This window comes from Emiliania huxleyi (assembly GCF_000372725.1).
Source record: "Emiliania huxleyi CCMP1516 chromosome Unknown EMIHUscaffold_213, whole genome shotgun sequence".
Taxonomy (NCBI): Eukaryota; Haptophyta; order Isochrysidales; family Noelaerhabdaceae; genus Emiliania; species Emiliania huxleyi.
The window spans coordinates 128,147-144,622 of record NW_005200478.1 but is presented as its reverse complement, the minus strand read 5'-3'; the positions used below and the strand labels follow the sequence as shown (position 1 = coordinate 144,622).

The 16,476-nt window shown below is 66.6% G+C and overlaps 6 protein-coding genes across 6 annotated transcripts in view; 3 read left to right on the top strand and 3 right to left on the bottom strand.

The window, feature by feature from the left end:
* The window catches only part of EMIHUDRAFT_468747 (hypothetical protein), a gene marked incomplete at both ends in the record, with an annotated part of 2,903 nt that extends 2,427 nt beyond the window's left edge, over positions 1–476 (top strand). The window contains one exon of the mRNA XM_005780528.1: positions 21–476. Within this exon, the coding sequence (XP_005780585.1) occupies positions 21–476 (456 nt within the window). The remainder of the gene's footprint in view (positions 1–20) is intronic.
* A 597-nt stretch (positions 477–1,073) lies between these two features.
* EMIHUDRAFT_73174 (hypothetical protein) lies at positions 1,074–2,309 on the bottom strand (the record flags this gene model as incomplete). The annotated part of the gene is made up of 5 exons (XM_005780527.1): positions 1,074–1,196; positions 1,345–1,425; positions 1,543–1,573; positions 1,739–1,797; positions 2,124–2,309. 5 exons carry the CDS (start codon positions 2,307–2,309, stop codon positions 1,074–1,076), a joined length of 480 nt encoding a protein of 159 aa, XP_005780584.1.
* Positions 2,310–2,603: 294 nt separating this feature from the next.
* On the top strand, positions 2,604–4,384 carry EMIHUDRAFT_235093 (hypothetical protein; the record flags this gene model as incomplete). The annotated part of the gene is made up of 5 exons (XM_005780526.1): positions 2,604–3,290; positions 3,481–3,663; positions 3,739–3,927; positions 4,047–4,263; positions 4,338–4,384. 5 exons carry the CDS (start codon positions 2,604–2,606, stop codon positions 4,382–4,384), a joined length of 1,323 nt encoding a protein of 440 aa, XP_005780583.1.
* A 2,569-nt stretch (positions 4,385–6,953) lies between these two features.
* On the bottom strand, positions 6,954–8,188 carry EMIHUDRAFT_443019 (hypothetical protein). The gene is made up of 2 exons (XM_005780525.1): positions 7,990–8,188; positions 6,954–7,874 (listed from the first exon to the last, which is right to left on the bottom strand). The coding sequence occupies exons 1-2, from the start codon at positions 8,179–8,181 to the stop codon at positions 7,116–7,118; spliced, it is 951 nt and encodes a 316-aa protein (XP_005780582.1). The 5' UTR covers positions 8,182–8,188; the 3' UTR covers positions 6,954–7,115.
* Positions 8,189–8,420: 232 nt separating this feature from the next.
* On the top strand, positions 8,421–9,894 carry EMIHUDRAFT_424157 (hypothetical protein). Its single transcript, XM_005780524.1, has one exon. The coding sequence runs from the start codon at positions 8,440–8,442 to the stop codon at positions 9,781–9,783; it is 1,344 nt and encodes a 447-aa protein (XP_005780581.1). The 5' UTR covers positions 8,421–8,439; the 3' UTR covers positions 9,784–9,894.
* RME1A-1 (RME1A, RME-1/EHD family protein) lies at positions 9,884–13,410 on the bottom strand. The gene is made up of 15 exons (XM_005780523.1): positions 12,893–13,410; positions 12,748–12,821; positions 12,619–12,674; positions 12,401–12,474; positions 12,032–12,249; positions 11,779–11,886; positions 11,605–11,712; positions 11,386–11,451; positions 11,259–11,315; positions 10,984–11,091; positions 10,840–10,923; positions 10,724–10,771; positions 10,591–10,641; positions 10,110–10,383; positions 9,884–10,078 (listed from the first exon to the last, which is right to left on the bottom strand). The coding sequence occupies exons 1-14, from the start codon at positions 13,365–13,367 to the stop codon at positions 10,222–10,224; spliced, it is 1,689 nt and encodes a 562-aa protein (XP_005780580.1). The 5' UTR covers positions 13,368–13,410; the 3' UTR covers positions 9,884–10,078; positions 10,110–10,221.
* Positions 13,411–16,476: the final 3,066 nt, after the last annotated feature.

The window sequence follows — 16,476 nt, the reverse complement described above, 5'->3', positions numbered from 1 at the left end:
TCCCCCTCCCCCCCATGCAGGCGAGCTCGCGCGCGGCGCCCTCCTCTTCCGCGACGACCTCGGCCGACCCCGATGCGACGAGTTCGGAAACGACCCCTACGGCCGGCCCATCTGGAACGCCATCCCCACATGGCTCGTCGAAGAGGCGCAGGCGGCGCGCCAACCCGCCCCGGCCGCCGCCGCGCCGGCCGCCGCCGCGCCTGCCGTTGCGGACGCCGCACCGGCTGAGGCGGCGCCTGGGCGCAAGTCTGAGCGCCGCGGCTGAGTGTGCGGGACAGGCTCCGGCTCCACGCGCCCTCGCTGCGGGCATGAACAGCGTCCACGACCCGCGCGCACTGCCCCACCAGAGTGCCCCACCGGGTTCGCGCATTCACCCACTTTCCCGATGTGCACCCCATGGCCATGTCTCAGCCACCATCTGTGTCTCACGTTCGCACTGTGGTCGGGACCGATTAGGATTACGGCTTAGTTTATCCGTTGCGCGTTTGGGGCTTGGGGAGCACCCGACCTCCGAACAGGTCGTGCTGCGGACCCTGCGGTGGCACGAGATATCGCCACACGCCAGTCCGCAGTCGCGAAGTCGCGCTCGAGATCTCCAGTTGAGAGGGAAGAGGGTCATAACTTATTGAATAAGCTGTGGCAGAGTACGTTACACGGACACACGGGACGACGGCGAGCGAGGAACGTATCTCGACTGAAAACAAGTGAATGGGCACGATCGAGTGAAACTCGAGAAAGCCCGAGGGGACGCTCGGCGTGCGGCCGCCGCGCAACGAATCCGCCTCGCGGGCCAAAACCAGCGGCGGGGTGGACGCGAATTGACGCGCCCCGCAAAGTCCAGCAGAGTAGCCGTTAGCGCAGCAAGCGCATCGGAGAGAGGGGGGGTCTGGCCGCTTGCGAGCGAAGTTGTACCTGCCACTAATGCCTCGCGCCGCATGGGCAGCCAACCTGCTCCCAGCCCCTGTTGTACGCCCCCGGCTCGGGCGGAAGCCAGCCGAGCTCGGTCCGCCTACTCGCAGCGTGGCGCGCCGTCGATCCGCCTCCGCGCCCGGGGCGAGGCAGGGCAGCGCGACTCACGTGGCGGTGACGGCCCTGGGCTGCTGGACGCCGCGCATCGACATGCACATGTGCGTGCACTCGAGCACCACCCGGATCCCGCGAGGCTGCAGCACCTGCCGGGCGAGGGAGGGGCACTGCTGGCGGGAGGAAGGGCGAGCGTGCACGGGGCGGCGAGGGTGCTCGCGGCCGCCTTCCAGAGCGACTCTGCAATCTGCTGCGTCAGCCGCTCCTGCGGCGCGAGGGTGGGAGCCGCGGTCGGGGAGTGGGCGCGGCTCCGGCCGCCACCGAGGCGCCGGTGCGCGCTTGGATCTGGAGCCGGCGCGCAAAGGCGTTTGCGACGCGAGCGAGCTTCGAGAGGCCGACCACCTGCGGGAGGTGCGGGGGACCACCTGGGGAGGTGCGGGGTGTGGGGTGGGGCGGAGGCCGAGAGCGAGCAGCAGCAGCGAAGGGCAAGGTCCGCGGTGGCACGCACGCTCGAGTCACGCGCGAGGGAGGCTGCGATAGCTCCACCCTCCTCACCCTGACAGACCCAGTCCCCCCCCCAGACCCAGTCCCTGCCCCAGACCCAGTCCCTGCCCCAGACCCAGTCCCTGCCCCAGACCCAGTCCCTGCCCCAGACCCAGTCCCTCCCCATGCAGAGCAGCGCTCCTTGCGGCTCGGCAGGTATGCGATGCGGCACGTGCCGAAGAAGGGCAGGAGGTGGTGCTCGCAGAGGGAGTAGATCTCGATGCCGCTCACCTACACGCGGACAGGCGCCACGCGTCCCGCCCGAGAAGGCGCGCTGCCGCCGCCCCGCCTGCGGCCGGCCGCCTCCACCAGGCCTGAGCCTTGCATCGGTCGCGGCACGGGAACCGCGCTGCTGACGCCCGGCGTGCCGTTCTCGGCGGACGTGCCGTTGGCGGCGACGCCGTCGGAAGACGTGCCGTTGGCGGCGGTCCCGCTTGCGGCGGCGCCGTGATCCTCCTCGAGCTCCTCGTCGCTCGACTCGCCGACGGAGAAGAGGGCCTGGCTCGCGAGCGCCTGCGGCCAGGCGGCGCGGGCTGCGGCTCGGCAGTGGATGTCACGGCAGCCGCACCACCCTTTTGTAGCGTGTGCACCTCCACATCGACCCCGTACCCAGCAGTCAGAAAGCGCAGTGCTTTCGCCGAGCGGCGAGGGCTCGACTTGAGCCCCTCGCGGTTCGGGTCGTCGCCCATGTACTCGATGAGTGTGCGGATCGCCGCCTCCGCCTCCTGCTGCGTCGGCGGCATCGGGAAGCGTGCTCAGGATAGCTCTTCGTCTCCGTGGCCCAGCCGCGTGGTGAAAAGAGAAAGGTGTAGGCCGCGCATGAAAACCGATCCCCCGAGAAGAGCTTGAGGTATCCCGAGAAGAGCTAGGGGGGGGAAATCTGGCGCGCAAATTCTTTATCTTACAAGCCCGCGGAAAACTCGCGCCCGCTCTCCTCCACGCGCTCTCGCTCTCTCCTCGTCTGTCTCCACCACACCCCCTCTAGCTCTCTCCGCCGCCGCCGCCGCTGCTGCTCCGGAGGAGAGTGGGCCGGGGGCATGCCGCTCGCGCCGATCCTCGCCGCGCTGCCGGCTGCATCCCGCACCCCGGCGGGCGGCGATTCGTGCACGGTCTGGGCAGACGCGGGTGAGTGCTCCTCCAATCCGACCTTTATGCTGCAGAACTGTGCGGCCGCGTGCGAGGTGGCCGGCCGCGAGAAGCGCGAGCTGGAGGAGTGTGCGGGCCTCATCGCCGGCGCCGGCTGCCGCTCCGAGCCCGTGCTGGCCCGTTGCGGCAGTGCGTGCTTCCTGAACTTCAGCGCCAGCTGGACGCCAGACCGAGAGGGCAACTGCTGGTACTGGGCGACCGACGGAGAGTGCGACGCCAACCCAGCGTGGATGGAGAGCAGCTGTCCGCGGAGCTGCTCCAAGCTCCGCGCGTGCGCCGCAGACCCGGCCTCTGACGCCTGCTCCGAGCCCTTCGAGTGCCCGCTCAGCCGCGACCGGGCTGGCGACTGCACCGAGCGGGCGCTGCGGGGCGAGTGCAGAGGCGGAGGCGGCGCGGCATGGCGAGCGCATGCCGCGCTGTCGGCGTGCTCGCTGTCGTGCCACCTGCTCGACCCGCCCTCCACCTCGCACACCGCCACCCGGCCGCTCACTCGCTCCTCGCCGCTCCTCGATCCGCCGAGGCAGTCCCGCGGGCCGGCCCGCTGCTCCGCCAGTCGCGCCCTCTCCCTCCTGTCCGGGGTGTGCCCCTGGAGGGCGCGGACTCCCTGGGCACGGCACCGCCCCTCGTGCCCCCGCTCTCGCCACCCCCTCTCCCCCCGCCCTCCGCCGCTCACCGAGTCGGAGCGGCGACACGCCGAGGAGAGCACGCGGCGGCGGGGGAGGGGCTGTCCGAGGCGCGTCCGGGACGCGTCCGCGACGTGTCGCGTAGGAGAGGCAGCGGCGGCAGGAGGCGGCCGCCGTGCCCGGGCGGGACGCGGCGCGCAGCCTCGAGGCGTGGGTGACGGAGGGCGTGCTCGACGCGTCGAGCACAGCCGGCCCCGCGCCTGAGCCGAGCGTCCCGCGCCTCGAGACCATCTCCGCGACGCCGCGCGTGCGCCTGCTGCACGACTTTGTGACCGCCGACGAGGCGGCCGCACTCATCGCCCTCTCCGAGATACAATCTCCGAGATACAATCTCCCCTTGCAGGCGGCCGCACTCATCGCCCTCTCCGAGCCGCTCTACCACCGCTCCTCCACCGCCCGCGCCACCGGCGACGACAAGCGGACCTCCTTCTCCGCCACGCTGCCCTCCTCCAACTCGGACGTCGCTGCGGTGCGGCGGCGCATCGCGCGGTACTCCGGCTACCCCGAGGCGAACCTCGAGCCCCTCCAGACCGTGCGGTACCGCGGCGGCGAGTTCTACCGGCCGCACCACGACTTTTACAACGCACCCCCCTCTCGAGAGGCGGCACCGGCGAGCGCCAGCCCGTATGACTTGGCCCGCGGGGGCCGTAGGCGTGCGAGACGTGGTACAGAGGGAACCGCCACTTCACCTTCCTCATCTACCTGTCCGACGTCGCGGCGGGGGGCGACACCAACTTCCCGCGCCTCAACATCACCGTGCCGCCCACGCCGCTCGCTGCACTGGTCTTCGACAACTGCCTCCGCAACGGCGAGCCAGACGAGAGGACGCTGCACGAAGGCATCGAGCCATCGGGCGGCGCCGTGAAATGTGAGCGCTTCCGTCCCTCCCCTGCCCGGCCGCGGCCCTGACACTCAGCTGGTCTCCGATGTGCTGCCGCGCAGATGCAATCAACGGCTGGATGCGCTCGAGGCCAATCTCGTCCTTGTGACGCGCACCGACGGCGGGTGTGATGGGACGAGCTCTATTTGCCTGCTGGGATGCAGCTAGCTGGGATGTGGGCGATGCCCGGCGGTTGGCGGATAGTTTTATTGTTTCTGTGGGCGATTGGTGGATCTGGGCGGGATGTGGGTGTACTGTTAACGTACAGCCGCCCCGCGCACGCGCCTAGGCCGCTGGGGCCATGTGCCGTGCGAGGCCGACACAGCCAGTGTGTCGCGTGGTATATCGGACACGTGTGCCGACTGCACTGGTTGGGTAGTAGTCTAAGTTCTGAGCCTCGAGGCTGGACGGGTCTAAGTGTGGCTAGCCACGCTGGAGTGCTTGCGCGGTCTAAGATCAGCGGGAGCCTCTTACATCGGCTAAGTCGGCCGTGGCACGGCCTGGGGCCAGGAGGCTCCCACCGTGATCAACGATACGGCGCAGCCCCCAAATTTTCTTCGCCTGCGGCGGGCGATCGATCCTCTTCATGCTTAGCAATCGCCGCTTCAGCATCCTCCTCTTTCGACTTTCGTTGCTGCTCCTTCATTCTTGAGCGACGTCTAGCCAAACAGTTCTCACATGACACGAAGCTCCTCAAGCTTAATCAAATGCGTGACGGTGAAGGCGTGAAGCCTGTGTGTGCTGGTCCTCTTTGAACGATCCGCGCGTGAGGTAGCATAGGGCCTTGTTGGCAGCAGCCAGCTTGTTGCTCTGCTTCGTTGCGATGAGCTGATTGGGATCGCAGAAGTGCATGCCAAGCACCGCCACGATCTTGAAGCAGAACACATCGCAACCGCATCGTCCGCACTGCCATCGGCATGCCGCGCCCGCCGCTTCGCCGCAGCCGCCTTAAGGCACGCATAGCGGCAGCACATGGTGGGGGGGGTACTTGAGCAGGCGTTGCGCGCCGCAAGTAGCGCACTGGCCCTGGGAGAAGGCGATATGGCGTCGTGCGCGGCATACGTTGGTCGGGACGCGTCCAGGTATTTTCGGGTAAACCTGGAGGCTTTTCAGGTATACCCGGGTTTTGCCCGGAGTTGGCCTTATGTCGTCTAAGTTCGTGGCCCCCGACCATACAGCGTCTAAGTCCGAGCCCGGCTCCGTGTGGGAGCTAAGTTGAGCGCTCGCTCGCTGCAGAGGCTAAGTGTAGAGCGACCCTCTAGCCCTACTACCCAACCATTCCGACTGCCGTGCGGTGCGGCAGACAGCGCGAGACAGGAACCAGGAATTCGGCTGGAGACTGGAGTATAGGTGCGCTAGGGATTCGGCGGTCGGGGGGGGCGTGACGTGTGAGTGCACGACGTACTTAGTAGACACGCCGCAGGGCTGCGACATATAAGCTGCGCCAGGGGCTAGGCCCTCTCAAAGCCCATGGGACTAATACGTGTGGCTGAAGCAGCCTCGACTCGGCCCGCATCACCCACCGAGCGCGCTGCTGATGGCACCGAGCAAGCCGCCGGCCGCCGAGGCGTCGAGCGCCGCCCGCATCGCCTCTGCGCTCGGCCGCTCGTCGCTGGCGAGCAGTTCTCGCGGAGGGCCGACCTTCGGCTTGGAGACGAGGCTCCACTCCTCCGCCGCGGAGCGCTTGAAGAGCACTGCAGGTGCGTCTTCGGACTTGCCGGCGGGGTCGGTGACGAAGGCGTAGACGTTTGCGAACTCTCCGTCCACGTACTCGCGCTGCTCCTCCCCAGCGGTGCCCACCCCGGCCGCGGCGGCGACCGCAGGGTCGGCCTCCTCCTCGAGGCTCCGCGCGTTCAGCAGCACAACGAGCCGGTCAGCACCGTTCTCCTCGCAAAAGGAGCGCACCGCCTCGCAGCCCGGGCCGCCGGGCGCCACGACGAGCACAACCTCTGCGCTCGCAGGCACGGCCGCCACCGCCTTTTGCACCCGTGCGCCCGAGGCTGGCTTGGCGGCGCCAAAGCCTCCGCCGCCGCTGCTGGCGCGCTGAGCCTTGCTCCGCGGCCGAGGCTGCTTCGCCGGCGCAGCGGTCCCGGCGCTCTCCGGGTCGAGCGCGACCACGCGCGCCTCGATGTCGCCCCAGAGCTTCCGTGCGTCGGCCGCGGCCGCGGAGGAAGGGAAGCAGACCGTCGGCACGAGCCCCGTTCCCTGGAACATCTCGACGAAGAGGCGTGCGAGCTCGCGATCCGAGCGGTCGATTTTGCTCGAGACGGGTGTGCCCTTGCGCTGTGACTCGATCCCGTAGTCGAATCCGGGCGGGAGGCTCACCCTCATCCGCGAGCAGCGTGAGCTCAGCGCCGACTGCACCGCGTCGCGAAGCTGATCCACCATTGCTTTGGGCGTGCGTGGCAGGTCGGCTGAGAGCAGTGGCTGCGACGCACGCCAACCACGCGCCGCCGAATGTGCCGGTGCCCACGCAGCGCTCGCGCCCAGGACGAGGAGAGGAAGCATGCTGTCGTGCACGTCAGGTCTCGGAAGGAGCGGCCCCGGGGCTCCAGGCAGGGGGGGCGGCGGAGTGAGGGCGGGGACCCGGCGCTCCCGCAGTCCGGACGTGTTTCTTTCTCTCTAGAGGGGCGAGTATCTTAGAATTCATCTCTCTGTTTTCGAGGAATGTGGAGAGCGAGTGTTTTTATCCGCTTTCTCTAACTAACATGCCTGCTGCAATCTGCACCCTCCAAGCCAAGCGTGCTCCAACTGATCGCGGCCCGGCGGCAAACGAAGGACGCGGTTCCGCCGCGCCGCTCCCGGCTGGCCGGCAGAGGCCAGAGGCCAGCCAGAGCACCCTAGCGCGCCTTGAGTGTGGTCACCGAGTACGGGCGACCCTGGCGGCTCGCGTCCAGGCCCTCCCAGAAGATGGCGCACGCGTCCAGCATCTCGCGCGCCGCCTGCTGGAAGCGTAGCTCGTCCGTGATCAGCCCCTCGGTGATGGCCTCCTCGAGCTCGTCCATGGTGTGCGCAGCGTGCTGCGCCTCGAGCGCCTGGTGGAAGCGCCAGAAGCCCATCCGAAACTTCTTGGCCCCAGAAGGCCGCTTTCCGTTCAGCTTCTCGAATCCCTCGATGAGCTCGTCCCAGAAGCCGGCGTTGGCCCAGTGCTCGATCGCAAAGGAGGCACCGAGCGCGGTGGATAGGTCCTCGCTGCCGTAAATGCGATACAGCGCATCGCAAAAGTGCAGCGTCGCCTCCGACCCGTGGCGCCGCTTGCCCAGCTCGTCAAAGGTCAGCCCCATGTCCTTGCCGACGTCGCAGAGCCACTCGAAGTGCGCAGCGCGGTGCGAGAAGACGCCGCCCTCGACGGAGCCGGTGACAGAGACGACGTTCGGATCGAACCCTTTCTCGGCCGCCTCGCGCGCCAGCTCGGCCGTCTTCTTCTCCTGCGGCTTGAAGACCACCCCAATCTCGTTGGCCAGAATCTCCTTGCCCTCGCGTGCGCCCTCCAGCGTGGGCGAGTTGATGACCTTGTTCAGTTGGGCGAGGAGGAAGAGGTTGGAAAAGACGGAGAACTGCACAACGAGATCCTTGACCTGCTCTTCTGTCGCCTCGCCCTAAAGCGGGCCACGGCCGCGTGTCGGCGGATTTTGCGGCGATGGGGGTTGGGTGGGTGGAAAGTGCGGTGCATCTAGCTCTTTGCCGGGAGATCTCCGGGCGTCTATGCGGTGCCTTCGAGAACCAATCGCAGTAGGGATTGTGCTCGACCACAGGATGAGATGACACGTGATCGAGAGCCTTTGCGGCGAGGGGAGAGTGGACGGCGGAGGCGCCGACCGCGCGCCCACGCACCGCTCCCGGGCTGACACGAGGCGCAGGCAGCAGCGCGCACGGCGCGAACGCCAGGAGAGTGGCTGAGATCATGCCCTTGCTGGATCGGGCTGGCGATGGAACGAAGGAGCCTCCGAAAGTTAGTCATCCTTATCATCAGTCCTCCAATCGGTTTGGGGGGACGGCGACATGTTGATTAAGGGAACGGCGGGCCAGGCTCAAGTTTGGGCTTTTAGCTTAAGAGAGATACGAGAGAGGGAGAGGGGTGGTACCTGCGACCCGTGATTATCTTGGGGGCTTGCAAACGTTTACTTAACTTCTCGGACCTGCCGCGACAGCCTTCACCCTTCCATGGGCGTTCCTCTCTTGCCTACCTCACCCGCGAAGCGGAACAAAACCGAGACCGGCGCCGCCTCGACCTGCGCCATCGGCGACGCCAAGACGTGGCACGTGGCCATGTCTGTCAAGGCGCAAAGAACTGCGAATCCGATCCGCGCCATCATGGAGAAGATCACCTCGCAGAAGCGCGAGCCGATCGAGGGAAAGCCGATGATCCCACTCTCGCTCGGTGATCCCACCGCATTTGGCAACCTCCAGGCGCCGGAGGTGCTCAGTGAGACGATGGTCTCGCTCGTCCGCGGGGCGAAGCACAACGGATACGGCAACTCCGCGGGCGCCGAGGACGCGCGCGCAGCCGTCGCCAAGCGCTTCTCGACGCCGCACTGCATCTACAAGGCCTCGGACATCATCGTCGCGAGCGGCTGCTCGGGAGCGCTCGAGATTGCGATCAACGGCATCGTGGACGAGGGCGACAACCTGCTGGTGCCGAAGCCGGGCTTCCCGCTCTACCAAGTCCTCGCCGAGTCGCAGGGTGCCAGCGTCAAGGAGTACGACCTGCTGCCGAGCCAGGGGTGGCAGGCGGACCTCGCGCAGCTCGAGAGCCTTGTCGACGCGCGCACCAAGGCCCTGATCGTCAACAACCCGTCCAACCCGTGCGGCTCCGTCTTCCCCAAGGAGCACCTGCTCGGCTTCATCGACATTGCCGCGCGCCACAAGCTGCCCATCATCGCCGACGAGATTTACGGCGAGATGGCCTTCGAGGGGGTCGCCTTCCACCCGCTGGCCGAGCTCGCGCCCCATGTGCCCGTCATCACCGTCGGCGGCCTCGCCAAGCAGTTCCTCGTGCCCGGCTGGCGCGTCGGCTGGCTCATGCTCCACGACCCTGTCCACGCGCTCGACGACCTCCGCGAGGGCTTCAATCGCCTCACGCAGCTCATCGTGGGCGCGAGCACCCTCGTGCAGGGGGCCGTGCCGCGCGTGCTCTGCCCGGAGGCCGGCAGCGCGGACGCCGCGTCGCTCGCTGCGTCGGACCAGCACTACATGACCACGCTACAGGACAACGCCCGCTTCACCTACGAGCGGCTCAAGGGCGTCGTCGGCCTCACGCCGGTCGAGCCGCAGGGTGCGATGTATGTTATGGTCCACTATGACCCCGCCGTGCTACCCGGCATCCGGACGGACGCCGAGTTTGTCGAGAGGCTGCTCGCCGAGGAGGCGGTCTTCGTGCTGCCGGGCGCGTGCTTTGGCGCGCCCCACTTCTTCCGCATCGTCTTCAGTGGACCGCGCGAGAAGCTGGCCGACGCCTTCGATCGCATGGAGGCCTTCTGCATGCGCCACAGAGAGGAAGGAGTCTGACACGCAGCGCGGGTGTGGGGAGTTGCGGAGTTCACATCGCATGCGCATCAACGATGGCGGATGGCGCGGAATTTTCGCGCGAGAATCCTCAATTCTTCATGTTTATAGATTTTCGCTGGTGTAAACCTGTAATGAACACAAGCCCGGTTTGCAAATGTGCCACACACGTGTGACAACGATCCGAGGACACCGCGGCAGCTCCGGCGCGGGTCATCCGAGCGCGCGCACGTCGAGCAGCGTGTGGCAACCCAATAGGTAGACTCTCTCCTGCCCTCCCCGCGTCGCCGCACTATACCTCGGGCCCTCCCCGCGTCGCCGCACTATACCTCGGGCCCTCCCCCATCGCAAGCGTGCGCACGTCTACCGTAGTTTTGCTGCCCCCACCCTGCGGCGCCACCGGCCCCGCGAGGGGAGCAAATGGCGCGTGCAGCGCGGGCCTCACGAGGGGAGCAGATGGCGCTTGGAGGGCGGGCAGACATCGGCAGGCAGCGTCGCGGGCAGCGAGCGGCCGGCGGTGCACTCTCGTGTGAGGTGCATCGCGACGGCGAACTCGTCGGCGTCGAGCGCGCCGTCGCGGTCGATGTCGGAGAGGTTCCACACCTGCCGCACCGCCGCCCAGCGTGGGGCACACACTCCCGAGGGGCAGCCGAGGACAGCCGCGGTGCAGCCGAGAGGAAGCCGAGATGATCCGATGTGGCCGAGATGTGGCCGAGGTGTAGGCGGAACTGTGGGCGAAGCATTGAGTGCCAGCCGCAACACATCCACCTGCTGCAACATCTCGGCCATATCTCGGCCCGATCTCGGTGCCTGCCGCAGCACGTCGACCGGCAGCTGCGACCGCTCGAGGATCGGCCGCACCTACAGCGGCTCCCTCGCAGCCTCGGGGCGGGGGGCTGCTCCGGCGGAAGGAGGGGAGAGGGGGGAGGGTGGCTCCGCGCGCCGTCTGCCCGCTCGCCTTGCCGCCGGCCGGAGCGAGCGTGCCGAAGACCTCGTCGTACCGCGCCTAATCAAACATTAATTAACATTAATGAGTTAATTAATTAGTTAGCCGAAGACCTCGTCGTACCGCGCCTTGTCCTCGGGAGACACGCTCCACGCGACGGCGGGCGGGGGCGCGGCGCCGTACGGGTTGCTGCCCACCTGCTCGCGGGTACGGCTGTGAAGAGCGGCGGTGCACGGGCTGCTGCCCGTGGCGCCAACCTGCTCCGAGGAGCTTTGCGGCGGCGGCGGCGGCGGCTGCTGCTGCTGCGGTGGCGGCGGCGCGTATGCGATCTGCTGCGGCGGCGGCGTCGTCGATCGCACGTGCGCCTGCGGTGCGGGGAGGGAGCGGTGCGGGCTCGAGGGTGGCCTGACGGGTCTGGGGGCGGGAGGAGAGCAGGGAGGAGGGGAGGGAGGGGAGGGGGGGAGGGAGGAGGGGAGGGAGGGGAGGGAGGGGAGGGGAGGGAGGGGAGGGAGGGGGAGGGGGGGTGTGCGGCCTCGACGTGGGTCAGCGCGCTCCCGACCGCGGAGTTGGAGTGCGAGACAGTGCCCTCCTGCACGAGCAGAGGACGGCTCAAGCCAGGCGTGTCGAGGGGCCACTCACTAGCGATGGGCGGCCGGCTCCTGCGGGAACTGCGCCATCAGCTTGGGGATCTCGTGCGCGAGGACGTGCTCCATCGCCGCGATTGCCTGGGCGGGCCGGGGAGAGGGCTTGGGGGGGGCGGGGAGAGGGCTTGGGGGGGGGGGGGGGGCGGGGAGAGGGCTTGGGGGGGGCGGGGACAGGGCTGGGGGACAGGGCTGGGCCAGGGTGAGGGTGAGGGTGAGGGTGAGGGTGGGGTGAGCCTTGGTGTCGAGCTTTGGGAACTTGGTGAGGTCGTGCCCCTCCATGACCGCCCTGAACTTGGCGACGTCGGGGAAGTCTCCCACAGGGAGGGAGTGTGCGCGGTGCACCTGCAGGCGGTGCTCTCCGTCTTTACTTCAGTGAGGAGTGGCGACGGAGGACTCCTCCCACTGCACCTTGAGGAAGTGCTCCTCGATGTTCGCGAGCAGCTTCGCCTGCGCCTTTTGCGCCCCGAAGTAGGAGGGCATCTCCTTCTTGAGGTGGCCCACGATGTACGCGTGCGCCTGCGGGGCGGGCACACGGCGGGCACGGCGGGCACACGGCGGGCACACGTTCTGGACGACTCCGCGGGGGTGGGAGAGGCTGTGGAGGGGGGCCCCGCGGGGGTGGGAGAGGCTGTGGAGGGCGGCCCCGCGGGGGTGGTATCGCCTTAGCGAGCCGCACGCGCTTGACGAGCTCGTTGACCTTGCGGACGGCCGCGTTCTTTGGCACGTTCTTGAGGTCGGTGAGCAGGTCGCGCATCTCCATCTCGAAGAGCTGGCGAGACCACTCCGACCCGCGCAGCGGCTGGTCCCAGAAGGAGCCGATGTAGACGCGCATGCACTCGGGCGTCTTGATGACCTTGCCCAGAGACCACATCAGCGCGCCTGCCGAACAGAGCCGCGGACGCGTCGCGGGCGCGGCGCGGATGGCGATGCGCACCGTAGATCTACATCTACCGCACCGTAGATCCACATCTACCGGACGGAAACCGTAGATGGTATACCACCATACAATGGCTAGTAGCATGATGCGCACCGTAGATGCGCAGCAACTTCTGGCTGTCGACGGCGTCCGCCTTGTTGAGCACGACGCGGATCTTGTCGTCGTGCCTAATATGATGACCCACCATAATGCAGTCTGATCGTAATAACACAACAAGGATCGTGTGTCGTCGTGCCTAAAAGCGCAGCACGGTGTTGCCTCTCAGCCGCCCTCCCACGCCACCCTGCCGGCCTCCGCGAGCCGCCGCTCGCCCCTTGAGCGCCTCGATCGCCTCCTTGAACTCGTCCGAGATGTCCAGCTTGTGCGCCTACGCAGCACTCGCGCGGGATGAGCGCACCGCTGCCCGCCCCCTTGCGGCTCAGCGAGGCCGCGGCTCGCGCGTCAAAGAGGAGGAGAATCACGTCGGCGCGCGAGGCGAACCAGGCGCACACCTCGGTGAAGGAGTACGTCCGCCCTACCGCGCAACCGCACAGACCTCAGAGCGCCTCGCCGCCGCCGCGCCGGAGGGCGGGCTGCGGCGCAGACCAATGCGCTGCTTCTCGCCCGACAGTACGCCGGGCGTGTCGATGAGGGTCACGTGGTGAAGGAGCGGCGAGTCGAGCTGGGCGCCCTGGAACTTTGAGAGGAAGCCGTTGCCAAACATCTCGAGCCCGCGAAACGGCATGTTGGCCGAGACGGCCAGCGCGTTTCCGGGCGTCGTCTTGTCCTCCTGGCCGTGCATCACGGCGATGAAGCGGTCGGTGGTGGGCTCGGGCCCGATGTGCGCGCCGGGAAAGTCGCGGCCGAGCAGGTACTTGATGAAGGAGGTCTTGCCCACCGAGTACTGACCGAGGAGCAGCACCATCGGCTTGGCGTCAAAGTCCGAGTCGTTCATATACGGCGAGTAGAACTCGCCAAATTTGTACGCCTCCTCGATCGGCCGGATTTTGGAGCGATACAGCTGCTTGAGACCGTCCGAGACACTCTCGAAGATCTCGGCGACCGGCTCCTTCTTCGGCATTCTGCTGTCGGGGAACACAGGAGGCGGCTCGGCCCAGCCCCGGCGCCGGCCTTGCTGGCCTTCACAAAAAGAATTCTTGCAGCGGGTTGCCGTGGTTCTATCGGCGAGAGAAACAAGAAGACAGTGAGCCACCACAGGCGTCGTTGGCGCACATACTGAGCGGCAGCTGCGCTGGAAATAAGGAAGAGGCACGTCACTTCATGCGGAAGCTCGACAAACACACAGCGAGGTCGACAGCAAGAGTTGAACGGGAGGCGCCGGACTCAAAAGACACCGCCACATTCCTGAGACGAGCGAGGGCAGCCTCCTTAAAGGCGAAAGGGTCTAGATTTGGAGCGCTCGCCGAAGAGGAGTACGACAAAATAGCGCCCGTGATTGCCTGCACGCTACCCGCACTCCACGGACTCCAAACAATACCCGAAAGAAAGAGAAGGGAGCTCGCGGGAGAGGTGACGAGTGAACTACAGGTAGTGGGGAAGGCAGCCTCGATTGCCATACAGACATGGGTGCGAAACAACGACAAGACCAAGGCACGGGCAGAGGAACGAGAGAAGAATATAGGGTGGATAAAGCGCCTGTTCACGGCATGGAGGGTGAGCCACACCGAACGTACCGAGCGAAGAGCCGAGCGGAAGGAGGACGGGGAAGATGACTCCGAGGAGGACGAACCAGTGGAAATCCAGTTGTCAGATGTCACGATGCATCCGAAGGGGACCCCAGCGCCGGCATCATCCGTAGAGGCACGAGTGTTCGAAGAGAGAGTGGACCTGAGCAACAACATGACCTGCAGGCAAATGATCGGAGTGGGAGTCAGAAACGTGGTCCTTGCGCGAGGGGAGCTCGATAGACTCGAGGGGCCAGGATACGCCGCGAGGAGGACAGAGTTGCGCCGAAAGGCGAAAGAAGCCGCGAGAACAAGGGACCGGCAGGCGGCGGCGTCACAGGACGAGGCAGAAGGGAACGACGCGACAGAGGAGGAAATGACAAGGGAGAGAACGACGAGAATGGGACGACCGCGAGGTGGCATGTGATGAAGGTTGCAGCGAGAATCGGAGAGAGACTGCGAAGAGAGATAGGAAGAGGCAGACTCCCTAGGGTGGGCGACGGCTAGCGCACCACACACCTCTCCTTAAAATCCCTGTGTGGTGGCGGCGTGCCGTCCTCCCATCCCTCCCTTGGGTTGTCTGTTTTCTTTCTTTCTTTCTTTCTTTATCGGCGAGAGACTGCGAAAAGAGATAGGAAGAGGCAGACTCCCTAGGGTGGGCGACGGCTAGCGCATCACACTCCTCTCTCCTTAAAATCCCTGTGTGGTGGCGGCGTGCCGTCTTCCCATCCCTCCCTTGGGTTGTCTGTTTTCTTTCTTTCTATTGAGCGGTGGCATGAAGGTTGCAGCGAGAAGCGGCGAGAGACTGCGAAGAGAGATAGGAAGAGGCAGACTCCCTAGGGTGGGCGACGGCTAGCGCACCACACACCTCTCCTTAAAATCCCTGTGTGGTGGCGGCGTGCCGTCCTCCCATCCCTCCCTTGGGTTGTCTGTTTTCTTTCTTTCTTTCTTTGAGCGTCCTCCCATCCCTCCCTTGGGTTGTATGTTTTCTTTCTTTCTTTTTTATTGAGATGTTTCCGTTGGACCGGCTCGAGGGCGCGAGGAAACAGGAAAGGGAGAATTTTGTCGTTTTTTGTTTGTTTCTTGTCTCGCCGGCATGCTGCATCCCATGCTCTACGGTATGCAGTATGCTCGCCAGCGAAGAGACCGATTCTTCTATTGTAAATAAATAAACAAAGTAATAAATAAATAAAACGGACACCTCTACTGTGAGATGGGTAAAAAAAGGAACAGGTCCCCGCCCGTGCGATCTTTGTGATTGTGTGCAGAGCCAGGGTTCTTTTTGTGGGTGTGGGGGTGTCGGCGACTCCTTCTACGTCCTAGCCGGAAGCCGCCGGGGGGTCGCGTCCTCCCGATGGGGGACTAGCACTAGCCCGTAGCCGTCTTCCACGTACTGTAGCTGGCGGTTCTTCTTTTGCTTTAAAGCGGCATTTTAACATACCGACGACGACAGTCACAGTGCAACAAAAAACCGCATGGGAGCCCGAGTGCAGCAGGATATATAGCACGGTGCGCGGACGACGGGCAGCCACAATAAGTTTAAAGGCCCCCCCCCCCCGCCCCCCCCCCGCCCCCCCCTCCTAGCCATAAGACACACGCGGGACGCCTGGTATGTGGTCGCACCCCTCCGCAGCAGTAAGGACACATCTGAGCCAGAGCCCTCTCCTCCCGGAGCGGCAGGTACTCGCACAAGGCCCCGAAGCGGCGCCCGCGAGGCGAGGCCTGCGCACGCCAGCGCAGCACCGCGCCTCGGGAGCGGCACGGAGCGGCAGGGAGCGCCTCCCGCGGGGCCCCGAGCCGCCCCCCCCCCAGCATGGGCGAGCGGCGGGCGGCGGCGGCTAGAGACGCCCCCCCCCTGCCCGAGAGAGGCGGCCGAGAGAGGCGGGCCTCTCCCCTTTCAGGCAGGGCTCCTCGCCTCGCCCCCTCACTCGAGCAGCTTCACTCGAGCAGCTCGCCGTCGAGCAGCTGCCCCTCGCGGCCGTACGAGGAGCCCCCCCCCCCCGTGGGCCCGAGCCGCCGCTCGCGGTCGCGCAGGTACTCCAGGTCCTCGCGCTCATCCGCGGTGACGACGAGCTCCTCGGCCTGCTCCCACGCCGACGTCTGCAGGTAGTACTGCAGCCACTCCCTCCGCGCCTGCTCCTGCGTCGCGTCGTCCTCCGCGCTCGCGCCCGCTCCCGCGTCGGCGCTGTCGTACCCGGCAGAATGCTCCTCGAGGCCGGGCGGGCCTGGGGGCAGGAGGGGGGGGGGCGTGAGGCGGCCGTGGGAAAAAGGCCGCGGTGGGAAAGAGGCGGCGGCTGGAGACCCTCTCAGGGCGGAAAGGGGGAGAGGGCGGGGCGGATAGGGGGAGAGGGCGGGGCAGGGAGGGGGAAAGGGCCGGGAGAGGGAGGCGGGCCAACGGGGAGCACCGTTCCCGACCGAGGCGTACGCGCCGCCGCTGCGCGCCCCTCCTCCGCCGGGGGGTGTTCGCGGACATCCACGCGGGTCGGCGGTCGTAGGGGTAGTCTG